The sequence below is a fragment of the Cuculus canorus genome, chromosome 10 (genome assembly GCF_017976375.1).
Source record: "Cuculus canorus isolate bCucCan1 chromosome 10, bCucCan1.pri, whole genome shotgun sequence".
Lineage (NCBI taxonomy): Eukaryota > Metazoa > Chordata > Aves > Cuculiformes > Cuculidae > Cuculus > Cuculus canorus.
This window is the reverse complement of record NC_071410.1, coordinates 10,721,893-10,742,325: the sequence shown is the minus strand read 5'-3', so window position 1 is coordinate 10,742,325 and position 20,433 is coordinate 10,721,893. Positions and strand designations below refer to the sequence as shown.

General features: G+C 45.8%; 1 protein-coding gene across 1 annotated transcript in view; it reads left to right on the top strand.

Annotated features, from left to right (window-relative positions):
* LOC104069029 (gamma-aminobutyric acid type A receptor subunit epsilon) overlaps window positions 1–20,428 on the top strand; it is a 41,064-nt gene extending 20,636 nt beyond the window's left edge. The window contains exons 4-9 of the mRNA XM_009571997.2: window positions 5,995–6,215; window positions 6,806–6,888; window positions 8,314–8,451; window positions 9,967–10,119; window positions 12,779–12,981; window positions 14,090–20,428. Coding sequence (XP_009570292.2) covers window positions 5,995–6,215; window positions 6,806–6,888; window positions 8,314–8,451; window positions 9,967–10,119; window positions 12,779–12,981; window positions 14,090–14,383 — 1,092 coding nt within the window. The 3' untranslated portion in view covers window positions 14,384–20,428. The remainder of the gene's footprint in view (window positions 1–5,994; window positions 6,216–6,805; window positions 6,889–8,313; window positions 8,452–9,966; window positions 10,120–12,778; window positions 12,982–14,089) is intronic.
* The last annotated feature ends 5 nt before the right edge of the window (window positions 20,429–20,433 follow it).

Genomic DNA, 20,433 nt, shown 5'->3' with positions numbered 1-20,433 from the left:
TGCAGAGACTCCAAGGGTGAGCAAGCTATGATTGGGGCATTTGAGATCAACAGAGCAGCATGTACAGCATGTCTTGTTTGAAGGCTTCTGGCACGAGCACAGGACATGGTGATGGTTTTTAACAGCGAGTTTATATTATAAAAAGAATGCTGTCTCAACAGAGATTCCCTGGGCATAGACAAAAGACATTCAGACAAGGACAGTACTGCTGGTGTTGCTGCAGAAGTGAAACAGATGGGAAGTTCAGTGTGTCACCTTGAAAACACAGATCATTGGAGCTCTGCTCCTTTTGTCCTTGTAAGGTCCCCTAGTCACTCGAGCATCATGTCTAGAAAGATCCCTGGAGTCTGATTTGGAAAGAGGAGGAGCTTGGAAGCGTAATGAGACCTTTATTTTCATTTTCTTGCTCTTTGTTGTTGAAGGAGACAAAAGTGACCCAGAGCAGGGACACAGAGGCATCCACAAACAAGGTGTCTCACACTGCTAATGGGAGAAGTGAGAGAAGCCTGATACTGCCCAGCCGCTCACTGAAGTGGTCAGTGTCAGGCATTAGCATCTGCTCCTAGTACATGTGTTCCCTGCTTGCTGCCTCTGGAGAGTGCTTGCACGTGACATGCTGGAATCTGTTTCCTGCCCATAGGCTGTGGGGACAAGAAATTGTGCATCAGATGTGAAGACTATTGAAAATAAGATTATTATGTTTAGTTAGTTAGTTTGGAGAGTGTCTGTCCAGACATTTTGCTATTATTGAGCATGTTCCCTGGGACATGGAGCTGACTGCTGGGAGTAGCCCAGGGTTTGCAAGAGATGTTTGCAGGCTGGGTAGGATGTGTGGGATGTTGTGGAGAAGAAAATGCGTGCTTGTGCAGGGCTGTGGGAGTATGGAGTTGCTGAACACAGTTCTGTCTGAAGGGAGGATGCTTGTGCTGACCCCTGTTTGCACAAGAGAAAGACTGGAGGAGAGGATTCCTGGCTTGCCTCAAGCTGCATAGAGAGACCTATGAGCCCTTCAAAGTGATACCCTCCATTCTTGTCTCCTCTTGTAACTTCTAAGATTTTCCTGAACTGCAGCACTCCAGAATGTTTGCCTGTAATACCTGCTTTGCATAGCTCTGGCTTGACAGCATGGACCCGTCAGATTCACATCAGCCCGTCTGAAATGCTGGCCATGCTTCCCAGGAAAGCAGCCTGCTTTATTGTACTGCAGTGAGGTATTTGCTTGGCAGTGCAGAGGGAGGGGGGCTCTGTGAGTAAAGATGAATAGAAGAACAATAAAAGCTAGAATGAGACTGGGTAGAGTATTAATCCATCAGCCCCACTGTTATTTAGGATTTTTCCAGACTCTCTAGCAGAGCGAAATGGAGGGACCTGTTTCCAGATCTCTGTCTCCTCTACTTGAAAGTTTTCTTATTGCTGCTGAATACGAGTGAAGTTACAAAAGACACTTTAAATCCTTAATTTTATCTCAATTTAGAAAGACATCTAAGACATCTTTATCTCACAGTTTGCTTCCCTCTTTGGCATTTGTCAGAAAGCTGAGCTCTTAAAGAACACAGAGAAAGAAGCTCAGAGATGAATACAGAGGAACCGTGGGGTACCAGCCAAGGGGTCAGCTGAACTCTACACGCAACCTTGTTTTGAGCCCTTTGAAAAGGGTCTTCTAGCAGTGCACAGCTGTGTTTATTTGGTGTGTAAGGTGACCTGAAGCTGCAAACTGCTGATTTCAAGTTGTATCCTGCTAACCCTGTAAGTTTAAGCTGTTAGTCTGAAATTGGGTGGCCCCAACCCAGATCTATTCTGAAACTGCAGTGGAACATAATCTAGAGTTCCTGGGGCCAAATCCAACTGGAAACATGGGCTGGTTCCCCATTTGTGCGCAAGTACACACAGAGGCGAGAGAGAAGGCACAAGAAGGAGCTGACTGGGCCCAGGCTGGATGTCTTTGCTGCATCAGGACATCGGGATGGGGAGCAGGGATGTGCTCCAGGGCCATGAGGGTTAGGGCAGAGCAGCTGGGGCTGGATGACGCAGGAAGAAGGGCTTAAGGTAGCACACAATGAAACAGTGGCCAGCTTCCAGCTGTCTTATGCTGAGGACAGGTGATTTCAGAACCTGCATATTTTCTTTTGGGCTGAAAATTTTGGGGTTTTCTTTGAAATTACTTTTCACATGGGAATTCCACAGCTTTTCGTTTAAACTCTGTTTTTAAAAAAGGAAGGGTTTTAGAGTGCAGTGATATCTCTTTGTTGTTCATGTTTTTTTTCTTGCAAGATGAAATATTATTGTCAACTCCACATCCCCATATTTCCCACAAGCGCTCTTTTACAGGACAGGGTTTTTTTTCCATTAAATGTTTTCAGATTTTACCATTTTCTGGAACTGGGTTTCCACCAGCATCTGTGCTGCCCACATGAGGAAAACAGGGTCTGGTCAGTGATGTGCAGCAGTGCAAGGTGATGACGGGGACCAGGGGCCAGCAGGGACATGCTGAAAGGCTGAGTTGGACACCAGCCCACACAGCCAGCAGCAGCAACACTGCAGGGTGTTTCTCAGGATTGGATGAACTCACATGGTAGTATTTAGGGTAACCAGTGTTCAGTGTTCGCCTTATAGGTATTTTGATTTATTATTTTACACCTTTAGTTTGATGTAATATTGCATGCATGCGTGCATGCCAACATGTGTGTGTTATCCCACGTGTGATCCAAATGGCACGACCTAACTCTTAGAGCAGTTCCTCCTATTTCACTGGCTTCTTCTGTTGAAAACGCTAAAAAAGCCTGTGCTTTTACAGAGAAGTTAACAGCCTCCGTGTGCTGCATAGCAGATGGTACACTAATGTTGGAGGCGTATTTTACAATAACCCCTTTCCACATGGAGAAATTGAGGTATTGAGAAGTCTCCTGATGCTTGAGAATTAATCAGGGGCAAAAAGAAACTACATGGGTGATGGGTGCAGAAGTTCAAGAAACAGCATTGCCATAATTTTTTGGAGGGGAGCTCATCCTGCCAAACTTCAGGTACTCAGCCTTCATCAACCTGGACTTTTCTAGAGTCAGTAAGAGTGTGAGGCATTTCCAGAAGACAACCTGGACAGTTTCATATTAGGATGTACCTCCAGAAGTGCCTACCTCTACAGTGACTGTAGGGAACCTATGGTGAAACACCTCTTATTTTAATCACCTTGGTCAGGTGCCTAAAACTAAGTGGGATCTGATCAACACTCAGACAAAGGTCTGAGCGCTATCCCATAGCTAATCAGGGCAGAGCCACAGTCCTGCAAGGCTCCTCAGCATCGACGTAAACAGCACCTGATGGAAACAGGTGCTAAAAGTCTTCAGGAACTGCTGTGGTTTAACCCCAGCCAGCAACTAAGCACCACACAGCTGCTCACTCACTTTCCCCCAGCAGGATGGGATAGAGAATCAGAAGGGTGAAAGTGATACCAAAGACTGCAGCTTTTTTGTATAAATCTTGCATCAGATAATTCTGAATGAAAATACATTTGTAAATGCCAATATTTCCCAATGGGTTCCTCATCTAGAAGCAAGGGAGCCAGCTCAGCTAGTAAGTTCTTTGTCGTGAATAGCTGTTCTTATAATAGCCACTGAAATTAGATCAAACCACAGAACAGTGACAATAACAGCTCAGATTTTTCAGAAGAGCTGAATGACTTCTGCACTACACCTTTTGCAAAGGCTGGCTGTGAATGGCACAAGAGGAGCTCTTTAATGCTGATCCCTTCTGAAAATCTAGACAACAAATACTAAACCTCTGGGATAGCTGACCGTCCCCTCTCCCAAAATGTTAGCACTGGTTATCACAGGCCTAAATGCTGAACTTCACAGCAGGATAGCTGACCTGAGCAGCCAGCCCAGAAGGGAGATCTTACAAATTACTCTAACGTGTGTTTATCATTGCATTTTTGGTTGCTTTCTCCTACACCAGAGGTATTGCTGAGGGGGAGCAATGTAAGCTCATACTGCCCCAAACAGGGTTTCCAGGGTCATGGAGAATATGTTAAATGCTGTGTTATTTTGGCCCCAGCAGCTGGTAAGGAAAAGAAAATGGTCCCAAGCAGAATAAAATCAACCTTCCCCATACGTGTAATTTTCTTGGGCTGCCATCACACCATCTTGTCCTTGCCATGCCAATGCTTCTTTGCCCACCTGTGGGCTCTATGTCATTGTTTCACAACCTGATCCATGCCTTCATCATCACATACCCTGTGTCCAAGCAGTACCCAGTGCAATCCAGGGCATTTAGATGCTGGAATGGGCTCTCCCTACATCCTCTTTTCAAGCAGTGGCTGTGTTTGTGCAGTCAGCTTTGAGTGCTGCTGCTGTCCTAGCTCTGTGTCTCCTCGTGTCTGTTTTGAATGAACTGTAGAGGCAACGCCACCACTTTGAACGTGCTGCATCTGTCTCCATTTAGAGATATGTTAGGACCTCATGCCCATCACCTTTACTTGTCCCTGTGTATAACTAGGGTGAAGGATCAGCCCAGAGAGTGATTTGACTGCCTGATGGCAAATGTTCTTTTCTTGTGATCTCATTCCTATGCAAGGGACGTTTTCGGTACCAATCATTCATCACCAATTGGCTGACAGTGGAGCGAAGGCAAGGAAAATTAAGCAGGGAGTCGTGCACTGCCCTGCTCTGCCTGCCCAGGCAGGACATGCTGTCCCAGGGAGCACGCTAAGAGCACTGCATCTATTTTAACAGCTTGGCTTGAGGAAGTCAGCTCTGAACCAGCAGTGAGGTCAGCTGAGGGAGGATGTGCTGCAGTCATAAAAATTCCACCAAGATAAATCAATAGAGGGAGGAAAAGAATGAAACATGGATGGCAAAGTCAGCCATTGATCATCCTTGCCCACAGGAGAAGGGGAGACGATGCTTCTGTGGTCATGGGGGTTTAATGGAAGTGAAAGGGTGCAAAGTCCAAGTCAGAGAGGAGCTGTCAGGAGTAGGTGGCATCCTTTAGTATGGGCTGGTAAAACTGGATTTGGGAGGCTGGTTCAGACAGCCACTGAGTGCCAGACATGCTCCTACACAACGCTAATTAGCACCTTCTCAGGCAGGCTGTAAGGGGAGGGTAAGGAGCAAATTGTCTACAGCAGCAAGCAGCAGGACAGTGGGCTAATGATGTGGACTACCACCAGTCCAGTCTAGACAGGAGCTGCCTCACAGAAATACTAGTTATGGGTGAGCTAGGACACCCTGTCTCTCACCGAAACCAAAGATCCTCATTATGGTGGAAACTCTGTTTTCTCTCTGCAAAAGACTCAAGATTTTGAAACGGTTGCACCAAGAACTGAGTCCATAGCAGCCCCTGCTCCAGCTTCCTTTTTTAATCTTCAGCAAGGGAATTCTGCCAGGAACGCATAGTGCCCCATTTTTTTCATAACATTTACATAACCATAAACAATTTACAGTGTAAGTCCCACAGCAAGGGATGGATTCTCATTAGGTTTATGCACAACATTACTGTTGCTACATGTAGAAATTAGGCATATGGAGCACTGCTGGCCTGTATCCTAATAAATAACAGCAAGGGCTGTCTGCTTGCCTACTCTGGTAAGCTGGTGAGCAGCTTTATTTGCCTGTATTTCAAAGGTGTAGCTGGACTTAGGACTGAATTCAGCCAACATTCACACTGCACCTTCATGCCTGTGCTTCAAAGGACTGTTTGATTTGAGTTATCCGTCAGAAGGAAGCCCTTGTTCATATGGTCTTGGCTTTCCAGATGAGGATCAGGCCAAACATGCTATGGCTAACTCACCAGTCAACATGCAGTCTTTGGCTCTTCCTAAGCGTGCCATGGATGTCCTAGCCCTGAGCTAAAGATGTGCCTGCGAAGGTGTCAGTGGCCACCAACACCTGATCCTAAGCTTACAAAAGCAAACATTCTGGCTGTGGCTCTAAAACAGTAGCCTGACAGACTTTGCTTTGCCTGAATCTCTCTCAGCAAGACATTCTTCCTTCTCATTCACAGGAGTACACCATTGATATCTTCTTTGCCCAGACATGGTATGACCGGCGTCTTCGTTTCAACAGCACTTTGAAGGCCCTCACACTGAACACCAACATGGTGAGCCGCATCTGGATCCCAGATACCTTTTTTAGGAACTCCAAACGGGCCGATTCCCACTGGATAACCACTCCTAATCAGCTCCTCCGCATCTGGAATGACGGAAAAGTGCTCTACACACTCAGGTACATCCAGCGGGCACTCTTGCCACTTGTTGAGGTGAGGGAACAAGGAGCTGGTCAAGGTAGAGGAGGCTTCAAGGTGTCCTGAGACAGAGTAGTGGAGATGTCTCCCAGTGCATGTGACGGGAGTACACGTGCAGCACTGGCTGCGGAATGGTCTTATACCAGTATGAAACTGTTTTCCTCTATCATACCTAGAAAATAGTCAAAATTATAAATGGTTTCCTATACCAAAATCCTTTAAAAGTTTATGTTGGTCAGTCCAGCTATTTCATTCTGATAAGAAACATTTGCCTTTGTTCCCATAAATTCTCACTCCCATAAATGAATCTGAAAACTCACTAAACAAAAAGGCTTTTTGAATGTGAAAATGAGACATTTTTTCTCACTTTGAAAATATCCAAACATATGTTTTGTTTTGCTGATGTTTTGAAATGTTCCTGCAAACAGACTGATCTTCAACAAATTAGTGTTTCTCTCTCAAGGAAGTGAGAATCCCTCTGTTACATTGTGATGTTGGAATCAACCTACCTTCACCAACACAAAATCTCAGTCTCCTTCTCTCTCTCTCTCTCTCTCTCTCCCTCTCTCAGGCTGACGATAGAGGCTGAGTGTCTGCTTCAGCTGCAGAATTTCCCAATGGACACTCACTCCTGCCCTTTGGTTTTTTCTAGTTGTGAGTACTCATATATCTGATATAGTTTGAGAGGGCAAGTAGAGAAGCCTCAGTAGAGTAAAACTCTTCTGGAAAGACCATCATGCCTTTTAACTAATTTTTTCACCAAATCTCTATGATTCTTTTCCTGGGCCATTACCCATCACTCTCTGAAGCTTTCTCCCACTCCTGGGCTATCAGAGGTCTTCAGGAATAGATTGACAGCACCCAAGTTTCTCCTTAATTTGGGTGGATGGTTGGAGATGATTACTTCACTAACCAGAAGGTCACTCTGTCCTACTAGATGGAATATATCCCTTCAGCTGGCAGACAAATGGCACCTATCCTGCCTTGCATCTTCCCTCTTCTCCCACTCTCTGAGGGTACAGCTTGGCTTTCCAGACCTCAGCCCATTTTTTGCCCACTTTTTGCACCCAAAGCCACTGCACAGGAGGGGTATTCACATTTCCCCTCTTAGTCCTCACTTGTCCATTCTTATCAGCGGAGAGGGTTGCTCATGTGCACACAGTTCTACTAGTAATTTTGCAGGAGGCCTTTCTGCACTAGGAGATTCTTGTCCTTGTGCATTGGTTGGAAATCTGATTTAATCATCTTAGCTTGGGTTCACCTCTCCCACTTCTCCCATCACTTGAGAGATGTAGGTTCTTCAGATGGAGGCAGCACGCGGAGGAGATACCATTCCCTTGTCTCCCATCGTCCCTCATTCTTTGCTAATTAACATTACATGGCATACATGCTTGATAATTAGAAACACATTTTTAGTTCTCTGCCAAGCTCTTACTCCTTCCCTCTTCTAAGGAACAATCTTGTAGGTGTCAAGGTCTCTGCTTCACAGTAGGCTCGTTTCCTTGTCAAGAAAGCCAGAACCAGAAGAAGCCATGGTCCAGACTGTAGGAGCCAGATCTCCTTCTCCGTGGAGAGTGCACTCCTCTTTTCCATGTGTAGATGAGTTCTCGGAGCACAGAGATAGTCAGAACAGCCATAGCCATATTGGCAGCTTTGTATTCCTGGTGTACTCATACCTGGAAAGGGGAGGCAGTCTTGAGGAGTGGTGAAGGCCCCAGGGAACTAAAACCCTTAAAGATTTAAGGCTGGAGGAGACCTCTTACACCCAAGTCTCATCCGCCCCCGAACAGTCCTTAGAAAGGCTCCATTTCTAGCATCTCTTTTTCCATTCCTAGGATGTGAAGCAGCCCACAAGGGGATATGCTGTCCCTACTCCCATTCCATGTGGGCATGCCTAAGGCAATCTAAACAAAAGGAATCAGAAATACCTGCCTGAAAGCTTCATGCTTACAAAACAGCTAGAATGGGATGCCAGTTCTGGCTGTGACTCTAGAACTGTAGCCTGCAGACCTGAGGATGGTGAATGATTTGGAGGCACATGACATACTCTTTCATTGATGTCCTTGGCCCTTTTCTCAGATGGCTACCCACGAGAAGAGATTGTCTATCGCTGGAGGCGCTACTCTATTGAGGTCTCTGACCAGCGCACCTGGAGGCTCTACCAGTTTGACTTTACGGGGCTGAGGAACACTTCGGAAGTTCTCAGGACTGGGGCAGGTGAGACAAAGGGAGACAGCCCAAAGAAACGCCATTAGGTTGGAGACCTCATGGGAGGTGAAGGAGTCATCAGACAACTCCACAATGGTGGAAAAGGAAGGTCACAACAGCACAGTCAAAGAAATGTAAGAATGAAAGGATGGAACTTTGCTAGAGGGAGCGGAAGTGATGGAGATGAATAGTGAGGGCAAGACAATACAGGGGTTGGCCAGAGGGACTTTGTGAGCTGTAGAGTGATAATGTTGTTGTGAGTGAACCTATCCCTAATTGAATGCTCAGGAGGGAGAAGAGATGGGGCTCAGATCCCCTCTTGCTGCAGTATGTGCATGCTATGTGATCCCTGGGTGATGCTTATGATTGGAACAGAGGCAGGGAAATCAGAACTTGAAGGTCTCAGTCTTTCCTTATGTGAAGTTGTGTGGGGCTGATGAACACCTGAATTATTCTTTAAGAGACAGGAACAAGACTGCATATGTGAAGAAACCAGGGAACAGAGGCCCTTTACCTTCTCCTCCTCGTAATAGCTCACATTCCCTTTCCTTCCCACAGACAACTGAGGAAAGCCTTTCTGGGTTCCTGCAGGTGGAGTGAACTCATATTTTTAAGCCCCCTGAAGCAGCAAGTTCAGGTAGTGTTTTTCCCACTCTGCATAAAGCTACTGTTGCCAACACCAGCAGCCAGCCTCTAACCAGGGTAGAAAGGCAGCACAAACCAGGACAAGAAGCGGTGCAGTAAAAGTGTCTGGAATACACCAGTGGCTGTCTGACGTTTGCGTCTCTCTTTGTTTGGTAATTGCTTGCAAGCTCCATCTTAACCCTAGAGCTGTCGGGTGGCTTTTTTCCAGTACTCACTAGGAGCCTCTGAAAAAGAGGAAGAACCTCAGCTGTAAGTTGCCAAATGAGCAATTAGGATGTACAGCACCACATGTCTTTTCCAGGGGCAGAATCAGTCTCAATGGAAGTAATTGAAAGACACCTCCTTTGTCACAGCTCAGGTAGTGAAGTTGGCGAGCCAGGGCATGTAGCCTGTTACAGCTAAATAGTTTCTATAGAAAATAAACTCTTGCAGCAGTCAGCTGAAGATGAATACTCTTTACAGTTCCTCCCCTGAATCTTTTCCAGACTGTGTGCTTTTCGGTATACTTAGACACACAGCCAGGCCAGTATGAATGCAGCCTGCAGACAGCTAGTTGGGCAGCCACAGTCAGCTCTTAAATTAGTCACGAAGACATTAAGTCAGAGAGCTACAAAGCCAGCCAGGTAGCCACAGAGCCCACTAGTCACAAAACCAGCAAGCCAGCTGCAATGCCAGTGAGTCACCAAACCTACTAAGCCAGCCACTCGGCAGTCTGTGAAGATAACAATCTGGGCAGCCACAAAGCCAGCCACAAAACAAGGCTGCCAGGCACTTAAACCAACAAGAAAACCTCATCAGAAACACTCCAAAATATGAAACTTGGCTGATTTTTGTGTTTCAGGAAGCTATACATTATGATTCTCTCTTGCTTTTTCCTAGGGGAATATATGGTGATGACAGTTTCTTTTGACCTAAGTAGACGTATGGGTTATTTTGCCATTCAGACGTACATTCCCTGCATCCTGACTGTTGTTCTTTCCTGGGTTTCCTTCTGGATCAAAAGAGACTCTACACCAGCCAGGACATCTCTAGGTAAGAGACACGTTGTTGCATGTCTTCTGCTTATCAAATTCTGCAAGGCTAGTACACTGGTACTGTTGGAGTACAAAATCTCCCAAAGCACTTTGCCATTTTCTGGCATTATTCACCTTACTGGATGATAGTCCACTCCTTTATCTTTCTGTTTGTAACACTATCCTCAAGCTAAATTTAATCTCCAGCTGTGCAAACTTGGACTACTGGATTATTTCAGGATAGCACAACACCCTGATATCTCAGTCTGGGGCCTGAATACAGTCTTTTCCAAGCTGACAATGTGGCATTCTCATGGGAGAAGGGAAAGGGAAGGGGGGAGCTGTGGCATTGCAACACTGGCCAAACGGCTCCTGTCACGTGTATGTATTCTGCATTTCGCAATGACTTACACTGGGCTCAGTGTAAGACCAGTAACATGAAGGTTGTAAGGTAATGACCAAGGTTATCCAGCTGTCCCTGTCAAGTCCCAACCTCTGTCAGGATGTGGAAGCCCTGTAGGTCCAGCTTTTCTCTGTCAGTCACACCACCACGGGAGTCCAGGATGTGGCAACAGATCTCCCTATTGTTTAGATTTTCTCAGCAACCTGCAGTGGCTCTTTGAGGCAGGAAAAAGCTTATGTTGATTGAATCCTGCTCTGACAGGCACTAGAGAGGTCTTTACTAATCTTTAATACACTTTGGCGGTATCTGCATTTTGCAGCAAGCTCTGCTTCCAGTACTCCAAGCTCCCAGGAGCTTCGCTGACTTTCCCTTTAATTGGAGGTTGTGTTCTCAGTCGTGCCTGCGGACCTCTGCAGGAAGGGAGAGTAGTGGTGAGGGTCTATCAGGATTAAGTGGGGCTATTCAGAGCCCATCCATTCTGACCCCATCTGCCTATCAAAATCATTTTCTTTGGTGCCCATGGAGAGAGCAGGAGGAGTGGGGTGTCATTTCCAATGCAGGTGGTGGTATGCCATAGTCCATGGCTGGGAAAAGAATGAACAGCAAAAGACAAAATATTCTGCATGGCTGACACCAAAACAAAGGCAAGTTTCCCCAGGAGAAAGGTTCCTCTCTGTGAGAAGGGACCTCAGCATATCAAGAGTAACGTATTCTCTCCACAGCCCTCTCTGTAGATAATACAAATGATCCCCAGTACATTTCAAGCCCATCGGCCTACGTTAGGGAGACGTAAATTGGACTGGTTCCATTGGTATTTCAAATATATGGGATGTCACATCGCATCTGCTAATGCAAATAGAGCAGGAAAATACAAGAATCTCTTGCTATGCTCCCACCCAGAGCCATTGGGGTGACCCCATGAAAGGGTGACAGGTGGATTTAGATGAGTGCCTGAGAAGGAGGAACAGGTGGAGTTCTTGCTTATTTTCCACATAATAAAAAGCAGTAGATGACATCACATACCAGCTCTGGCAGCTGATTTTTTGTTGGCCCCTGCTGAGGTTTGTGACCTCCTGAAGAATCTGAACATACATAGGTCTATGGGATCTGATGAGATGCATCCCAGAGTCCTGAGGGAACTGTCTGATGTAGTTGCCAAGCCAGTCTCTGTGATATTTGAAATGGCGTGGGAATCAGGAGAAGTCCCTGCTGACTGGAAAAAGGAAGGCATTGCACCCATTTTTAGGAAGGCTAGAAAGGAGGACCCTGGGAACTACTGACCTGTCAGCCTCATCTGTGTGCCAGGGAAGGTCATGGACCACATCCTTCTAGAATCTATACTAAGGCACATGGAGGTCAGGGAGGCAATTTGAGACAGCCAGCATGGCTTCACCAAGGGCAAGTCCTGCCTGACCAACCTAGTGGCCTTCTATGATGGGTGTGACCACATCAGCGGACAAGGGAAGAGCTGTGTCAAGGGAAGAGGGTGTCAAGTCCTCCACGACATCCTTCTCTCTGAATCAGAGAGATATGGATTTGATGGGTGGATGAAGTATTGGTTGGATGGTGGCATCTAAAGGGTGGTGGTCAATGTCTCAATGTCCAGATGGAGATCAGTGACAAGTGGTGTCTGTCAGGGGCCCATATTGGGACCTCTACTGTTTTATATCTTCACCAATGATATAGTGGAATCGAGTGCACCCTTAGCAAGTTTGCAGATGACACCAAGCTGAATGGTGCATCTGACACCCCTGAGGGATGGGATGCCATCCAGAGAGACCTGGACAGGAACAGAGGCCTTTTCATTCTAGCTCTGGTTCACATCAGACAGAAAAAACAGTCATCTGAGACATTGCTCTAACTACTGCTGACTCAAGCAGACATCACTGACTGAATCCCAGCTCACCTACTGCTGGCCGAAAGTCATAAATCCAGTGTTATTGCCTCTTAGCATGTCCTTCCTTTGGACTTTCTCCCCATTATCCAAGCAGTTGTTCCTGTGTACAGCTTTAAGCAGAGTTCAAGTTCCCCATTCCTTTACCAGTCCACACGGATGGTCTGTGCGACCCTTGGGTTTTTGAACAGCTCTTTTTCCATAGAACATTGTCAGAGGGCACCTCAAGACAAGAATCTGGCTGAACAGATTAAAAAATGAGACCAAAAAAACAGGGCTGCTTCTGTCCTACAGGGGAAATGGGGATGTTTTGAGTCTGGATGCATGTAGAAGACACAAGTGCTCCTCTGCATTATTTCAACCAACTCTTTTCTCTCTTAGGTATCACAACTGTGTTAACAATGACCACCCTGAGTACCATCTCCCGCAAGCACCTTCCCCGTGTTTCCTATATCACAGCCATGGACCTCTTTGTCTCTGTGTGCTTCATCTTCGTCTTTGCAGCTCTTATGGAGTACGCTACACTCAACTACCTGGTGGGAAATAAGAAACCACTTAAGCACAACAACAGGAAAGCCAGACTGGTAGGTCAATGGGACCAGCAGAGGTGGATGCTGTTAGAACTCCAAGCTATTTAGAAATATCCTTCTCGAGCCTGCATTGGAAACTGCTGATGTGGTTTAGTGCCTGACCCATACTGTGTTCATAAGGTCCTAAGACCACTCTCTGTATTGGGTCTGAGCACCTGAAAGGTGAGACACAACCAGGAAAAGCAGATGGAGGCTCTCCTCAAGAAAGAGGTCACTGTCAGAGCCAGGCACCCTGTGCTCTTTTCAAAATTATAGGAGAGCTTATCAGTACAATTTAGGATGACTCAAATGTCCAAATGTAAATGTCTACTCTAAGACAGTGATCCACACCAAGGTTCTTCCACCTGGACCAGTTTGATCTCTGTGGATTACAGAAGTATCTTGGATTACAGAGATGCAGAAATCTAATTTGCTTTATGGTCTGTCTATCCGAAAACCTACTCAATATGGAGACTCTGAATCCAGTGAACATCATCCTTTTGAGATCTGCCCAACTTCACGGCAGGTACTTCTGATACATCAGTTGAAATAGGATTCTGAACTGGGACAGAACTGAAACCAAAAAAAGACAGATCTCTTCTGTGCCAGACTCATTTCCCAGCGTGGGTGGAGAGAGCTCTTCCATGAGGCTGATGATATGCTTCTTCTCCTGGGCCAAGAGGTTATGAGTCACGCACAACCTTTCCTCAGCTTTTCTCTATCAAATAACAGCAACCAGAAGACACATCTGGACTGTGTACTGTGTCTTCAGAGAAGCTGGGCTTAGTGGAATGAGGCAAGAGGCTAGCACAACTGAAACCAAACAGGCCCTGGCTATTAATGGCATAGATGGGGAACCAGAGCAATTAGATCTTTGTTGACTAAGGCTATGGTCTAGGGTGCCAAGGAGGAAATTCAGAGTTGTGCAGGGAGCTGTCAGTCCCCGCAGTATGACAAGGTGGTGAATTATAACTAGGTGTAGAGATGAGGGATGATCAGTCATCCCTCTCCACTGGCACCTATGCTGTGAATTGATATATTGCCAGTTGGAGGAGTTTTGGTGTCTAGAAAATTATTTCTTGCCTTTCCTTCTCTTTAATCCACTTATCCCTCCTCTTTACAGCCTCCTGCTGGAGCACAGGTGATGCCATCCTTTACTACCATCAACATCAACAATATCATGCACTGGCCCCCAGAGATAGAGGATGATGAAGATGAAGACCCTGGATCCCCATGCCTAGAAGGAAAGGAATGCGAGAGGTTCTTCTGCTGCATTGAGGACTGTCAGACAGGAATGTGGCGGGAGGGGAGAGTTCGCATTCACATCTCTCGCCTGGACTCTTACTCTCGTGTCTTCTTCCCCACCGCCTTCCTGCTCTTCAACATTGTCTACTGGATTGCCTATCTCTATCTCTAGTTGTTCTTTGCCCTCAGCTGGAATGGACTGGAGACCAGCAAGATGGGCTTCTCATGGAGTATAGAGAACAGCATCTCTTCCATTGTCAGTCTGAACAGTCCAACCTTGTGATTCCCTCTTCCTGCTCTCTCATCATTTCTGAGAAAAAAACAGACAGCTTTTTTTTAGCCTTCTAACATACCTTTTTAGAGAATATACCCTTTCCAAACAATGCACTCTCCAGCACCACCAGCATTTTACCCCTTGTAAGATTGTCCAAAACCATCCTATTCCCATTTCAAACATTAGGGATTTTGTCAAAAACAAAAAATGCGTTTCAATTTTCCATCCAATCCTAATCCAAAATCCCATGGGAAGTGAATGCAAATGGAGATTTCCAAGTAGTTATTAAGACTACAAAGGAAATAAAGCAGATCTTACAACTTCTGCACCCCTTCAACCAGAACAGACTTCGTGGAGTGCTAGAGGCTTGGAAAGGCCAGAAGGAAAGAAATGTGAAAGAAGGCAGCAGTACTGCTTTCCCACAGTAGCTGTGGCTAAAATGTTTTGAACCTGCCCAGAAAGCTGACAGTGGCACTGACAAGAAAGGAGAAGCTGTAAGCCTCCCTCAGCTTCCTGTAGCATATCTGTGGAGCATTCCTTGTGGATCACTCCACTTGTACTAAGTGGCACCCAGGCACCCGCCCACTGAGGCGTTGCTAATTCTCATCAGATGGTGGTGAAAAGCCCTTCATAAGTTTGAAGGGCCCATCTGCTTTGCTGGAGCAGCCTCTTCAGGGCCCATGGCGACATCCTGCTTTTTGATCAAGACTTTGAGCAGGCTATGCGGCTTACAGTGGGCATAGCTAAAAGAGGGAGACAGTCCTTATGCGACGACGACCAGAAGCAGGTTGATGAGCCTGTTGTGAGATAGCTTTCTTTGGCCTGTCTCATGTGGGCTGGGCTCTATTGTACCGTGCGTCATAGCAGAGTGGTTGTTCACAATAACACTTGTTGAAACCATCAGATCTGTGCTTGGTAGTATTTGCTAACAAAGGGATACTAGAAAAGGGAACGTGATCAGCTACCAGTACTGTACCTAGCAGTGCTGGGGAGGGAGGGTTCCTGCAGCTCAAATATATTTCCTTACTTTTTTTTTTTAATAATTACATAAATCAAACTTCATTAAAACTCTATGGCTCCTCCCAGTTGCCACCAATACTTGGCCCTTTTCTTTCCAAAATCAAGAAACAGAGCGAGTCATCCTTGATAGATTTCAAGATGGTCAGACAGTGAGATGGTTCCTTATGGTCCATCTTAAAAGACTAGAAAAATGCACAATACAATCTCAAATGGGAAGAAACTGTATAATGTAAATGAGGAAACTCAAACCCAAGGCCTATAAAGTGTAAATCAACTGCCTCTCCATTTATACCAACTGCTGATGGGGCCCACAGCGTGATTGTGACAAGCAATGTGCCATTAATAGTTTACTTACTGTGTAAATTACAAACAAAACAAAAATCTTTTTAAAACCAGCATGTTTCAGAAACAATTAGTAGTTGAAAGGCTTGTCACAAGAAGAAAGCTGGCAGGACTGCAGAGAAAAAGTTAGGAAAGGCTACCTCACAGGACAGCTAACAGGCAGGAGGTTTTACAGATTCTTAGAGAGCGATTTGATCTGGTTTAAAGATGGATTTTGACACTGTTAAATCTGATCTGAATAATGAAGTGTCATGTTTAATTCATTCATAAATACGGCCTTCCCGTTCCAGGGGAACAGCTAGAGCACCTAATTAAGTATACAATAGTACAACACTCAGCTAAGTATAACCTAATGGGGTCAGACCGGTGTAGCTCTGGAAGGGGAAATTGTGGCTGTCTAACCTGTTAGTGCTCCCCTTTTATAATACCAAGGAAGAGATAAAGGTTACCCAGAAGCATAATTTGCTTAGCTACTCCGACAGCTTTTGAAAGGATAGAAAGAAATTATGGTGGGTGATTCTAAATGAGGAAATTGATTTAGCAAAAGAATTATTAAGGAGGTTCTAATTAGAGGAAATTAACTGAGGAGAGGGGAAAAAAGAATTGTTAAGGAGGCTCTAATTAGAGGAAATTAATGTTTTAGAGAGAAAGACACAGAGAGGGAGAAGTCTAAGAAAAGAATCAAAACAACTTTCAGACAAGGAGAGCTGCTGGGTGATCCTGGTGACAGTGCCGACTCCCAGCCAAGCGCGTTGATGTTCTGCTCCTGATAGGAAACCGCTATTAGATGTAGCTACAGAAAAACCTTCTATGACTCAACCATACACTGACAGGGAGCCCGATTAAATAAGGTCCTGTGATCTCTGTGGGGAGCCAAAAGGAAAGAGCATCCTCTATTAAAACTGGCTCGCATGACAGACTCTGAGTGAAGCGTGTCTACACATGTCAGAAAGCAGTTGTAGTGTGTGTGTGGGAGGGGGCACCCTGGTGGCAACCCAGGGCCTGTGCCAGATACGCTAATTAACAGCACGGTGGCATAAAACGTGTGCCGACAACGCCGGCTGCAGCAAACACAGACGGAGAAATGTGGAAAGGGAGCATTTGAGAAAGGGATAGTGGAAGTGGAAGGGAAAATTTAACATCTGTGTGCAAAAGAGTCCAAACGTCTGCAATTCCCTGTAGCTTTGAAGCACTTGGGAGCCATGTTGAACACAGATGATTGTGGTGGGCATCAGAGTACAGTCTTCAGCGCAGAGAGCAGCAACTTGTTGAAATTGGATGTTTTACAGAGCCGGCTTGGAGAGGAGCAGGGTATATGAGAGACTTAATAGGATGACAGTGACTTGGGCAGAGTAGACTTGAAAGATTATAAGACTTCACCGAGAAAAGATAAAGCTAACACACACCTAGGTAATTTAACCAATGATGAAAGATTTGACAGAGGAAAATAGCCTAGCGTGGGCTGGAGCACAAGGAAGCTGATTACTAAGGCTGGGGAAGGAGGAGGGAGGGGGCTTTTTGGCTTAGGAAAATCTGTGCCCATCATAAATAGCTCAATAAATAAAGGCATGCACGAATTCAATGGTGTTTTTAAGTTTCTACAGTATGTCAAAAAAGGAAAGCTAAGAAAAGCCAGAAAGAAAAATCCTCCATTTTTTTTGGAATTACTTTGCAAAGCCTGAGTTTCCAGAAAAAAGGTTTACCTGCTGTCAGCAGGGAATTCAGGGCACAGAGACATCCAGTAGCCATGTGTGGCCCTGTTCAGTGAGGCACTGGGAGCTGAGCCCCACTGGTCCCCTCCCAGACCCGCTGTAGTTTCTGCCATCATACTAGAGGGGGTTATGGTAGCACAGCATCTTTAAGCCCGGGACAGCTGTTGCCTTTTCACCAGCACATGACTAGCTCACTCCAGGGGACACAGCCCAAGAACGCACATCTGAGCCATGCAGTGCTGGGCAGGAGGGGTGGGCACACCTGAGTGGCTGCAAGACAGATGGGTGAATGTACTGCCTCCTCTTCTCACGCAGGTTTCTATTTGTGAACCCGATTTATGAATTTGACTTCTAGTAGCTTGATGGAGGAGCCATGAATAGCAGCCATCAAAGGCCAGGTTGGTGCTGGGCTTCTCTCACCTCCTCCATTCTCTTCCTGGGGATGAGCGAGTCAGCTTCTCCCCCCTGGCACCTACAGAGGACCTGTGTCAGATAGCTGCTACGTGACAAGTTTCCTTGCTAGTGGCCTAAGAGTGCTTGTTGATGGCTATCATGGCTGATCCTATAGCGGAAGAGCACATGCCCCAAGGTAGTGAACTTTGCTGCAAATGTGGTCCATTACACCTCTTGCTGGACAATCACCTCTACAGCTTCCAGGATGAAGTGGACGATGAACTCATCTGCCATATCTGCCTTTAGCCTCTGCTCCAATCTATGGACACCCCCTGTGGACATATGTACAGTTTCAAATGCCTTGAAAACTTCATGTAGAAGCATAGCTTTTTGTCCCCTGGATCAGAAAAACATCTCTTTCCAGTGATACCATAAATCCAGCCTTCTAGTACAAAACCTGTCAGATAAGCTGACTGTCTTCTGTCCTTTCAAGGCAGAGCATTAGCAGACAATGCAGCAGTGTGAACTAGAAGTTATCTGTCTTTGTTTCAAAAAGTACAAATCAGAACTACAGGATAAAAAGAATCCAATTTCAAAATGGAGGGAACATCACCCTACCAAGGTGGAGACAAACACCCAAGGATCCAGAGGTACCAAATGGAGAATTGTCACTTGTTGCAGAAAGCTCTGCAGCTCTTGAGGTATCACTAGGAACTGCAGAGCCGGGATTGGTTAATTCAGTTCTTTAGGAAACTGAACAAGACATTCTTCAAAGATTTAGCCTTATGGCTGAAATGAACACAACTGAAGTTCACTGAGAAGACCTAGAGGGAGAGCTGAAGAAGAAGATATCTGAGGGTAAAGACACCAGGAAATATTATTGTTCAGGAAATCTTACCGGATTCTGCCACTGCTGCACGTGTGCAACTAGGAGTTGGGGACCATATTCTCGAGGTCAGTGGTGTACATCAGCGGTGTGACTTGCTGCCAAGCTGTCTCCTTCCTGTGCCACCCAGTGCTCAGTACTGCAGCCAGTTCTATTTAATATCTTCACGAATGATCTGGACGAGGAGATCGAGCGTACCCACAGTAAGTTTGCAGACAACACCAAGTTGTGCAGGAGTGTTGATCAGCTTGAGCGGAGAAAGGCTCTGCAAGAAGGATCTGCACAGGCTGGATTGATGGGCCAACACCAGCTGTGTGGGGTTCAACAACGCCGAGTGTCAGGTCCTGCAATTGGGTCTCAACAACCCTATTTAAGGCTACAGAATTGGCAATGAATGGCTGGGAAGCTTCTGAGCAGATAAGTACCTGGAGTTAATGGTCTTCAGCTGACTGAGCATGACTCACCAGTGTGCCCAGGTGGCCAAGATTGCTGATAGCATCCTGGCTTGTACCAGAACTAGTATGGCCAGCAGGACTGGGGAAGTGATCATCCTCCCACCCTGTACTCAGTGCTGGTGAGGCCACAACTCTAATTCTGTGTTTAGTTATGAGCTCCTCAGTACAAGAAAGACATTGAGGTCCTGAAGCGTGTCTGGAGAAGGGCAACAAAGCTGGTAAAGAGTCTGGAGCACAGGTCTAATGAGAAGCAGCTGAGGGGAACTGGGCTGTTTAGTCTGGAGAAAAGGAGGCTGAAGGGAGACCTTATCGCTCTCTACAATTACCTGAAAGGGGGTTACAGCGAGGCAAGTCTTGTTCTCTCCTCCCAAGTAACAAGTGATAGGACATGAGGAAATGGCCTCAAGTGGTGCCAAGGGAGGTTTAGATTGGATATTAGGGAAAATTTCTTAACTGAAAGGGTTGTCAAGCATTGGGACAGGCTCCCTAGGGAAGTGGTTAAGTCACCATCCCTAGAGGTATGTAAAAGACATGTAGATGTTGTGCTTAGGGACATGGGTTAGTGGTGGAGTTGGCAGTGTCAGCTTAAGGGTTGGACTTGATGATCTTAAAGGTCTTTTCCAACCTAAATGATTCAATGATGCTATGATTCTAACATCTGGCTAATGGTGGAGACTAGAAACGATGTCAGCATTTATGTTTTACAGTTTCTGTTTGGAAGATGAAAGGAAGTCAGGAAAAAGGTTGATTTCTCATTTGTCTGTCTCCAATTCCTGTCCTTCCCTCCAAATTATGCCATGTAAGGGACCATTTTTAGACTGTACGCTTTTCAGGGCAGGGATTCTCTTACTGTGTGTTTGTACAAGGACTAGCACACTAGGGCTTGATCTTTAACTGCGATTTCTGTATGCTGCTTACTATAGATAATAAACAACAGTACATACTACCTGTCTTCAACACCACTGTCTATCCACACTTTGTAAGAAGGCTAAAAATTGTTCCCCTCCTAATGGAGTTACTGGAGCTGATCAATATTTTTGTTTCCCCAGAGAAAAATATCTTGTTGGAAATTGGTGGAAAATGTTGGTCTGATATTTTTTGGGGGCATGAGTGATTTTTCTGATTTTTTTTTTTTTTTAA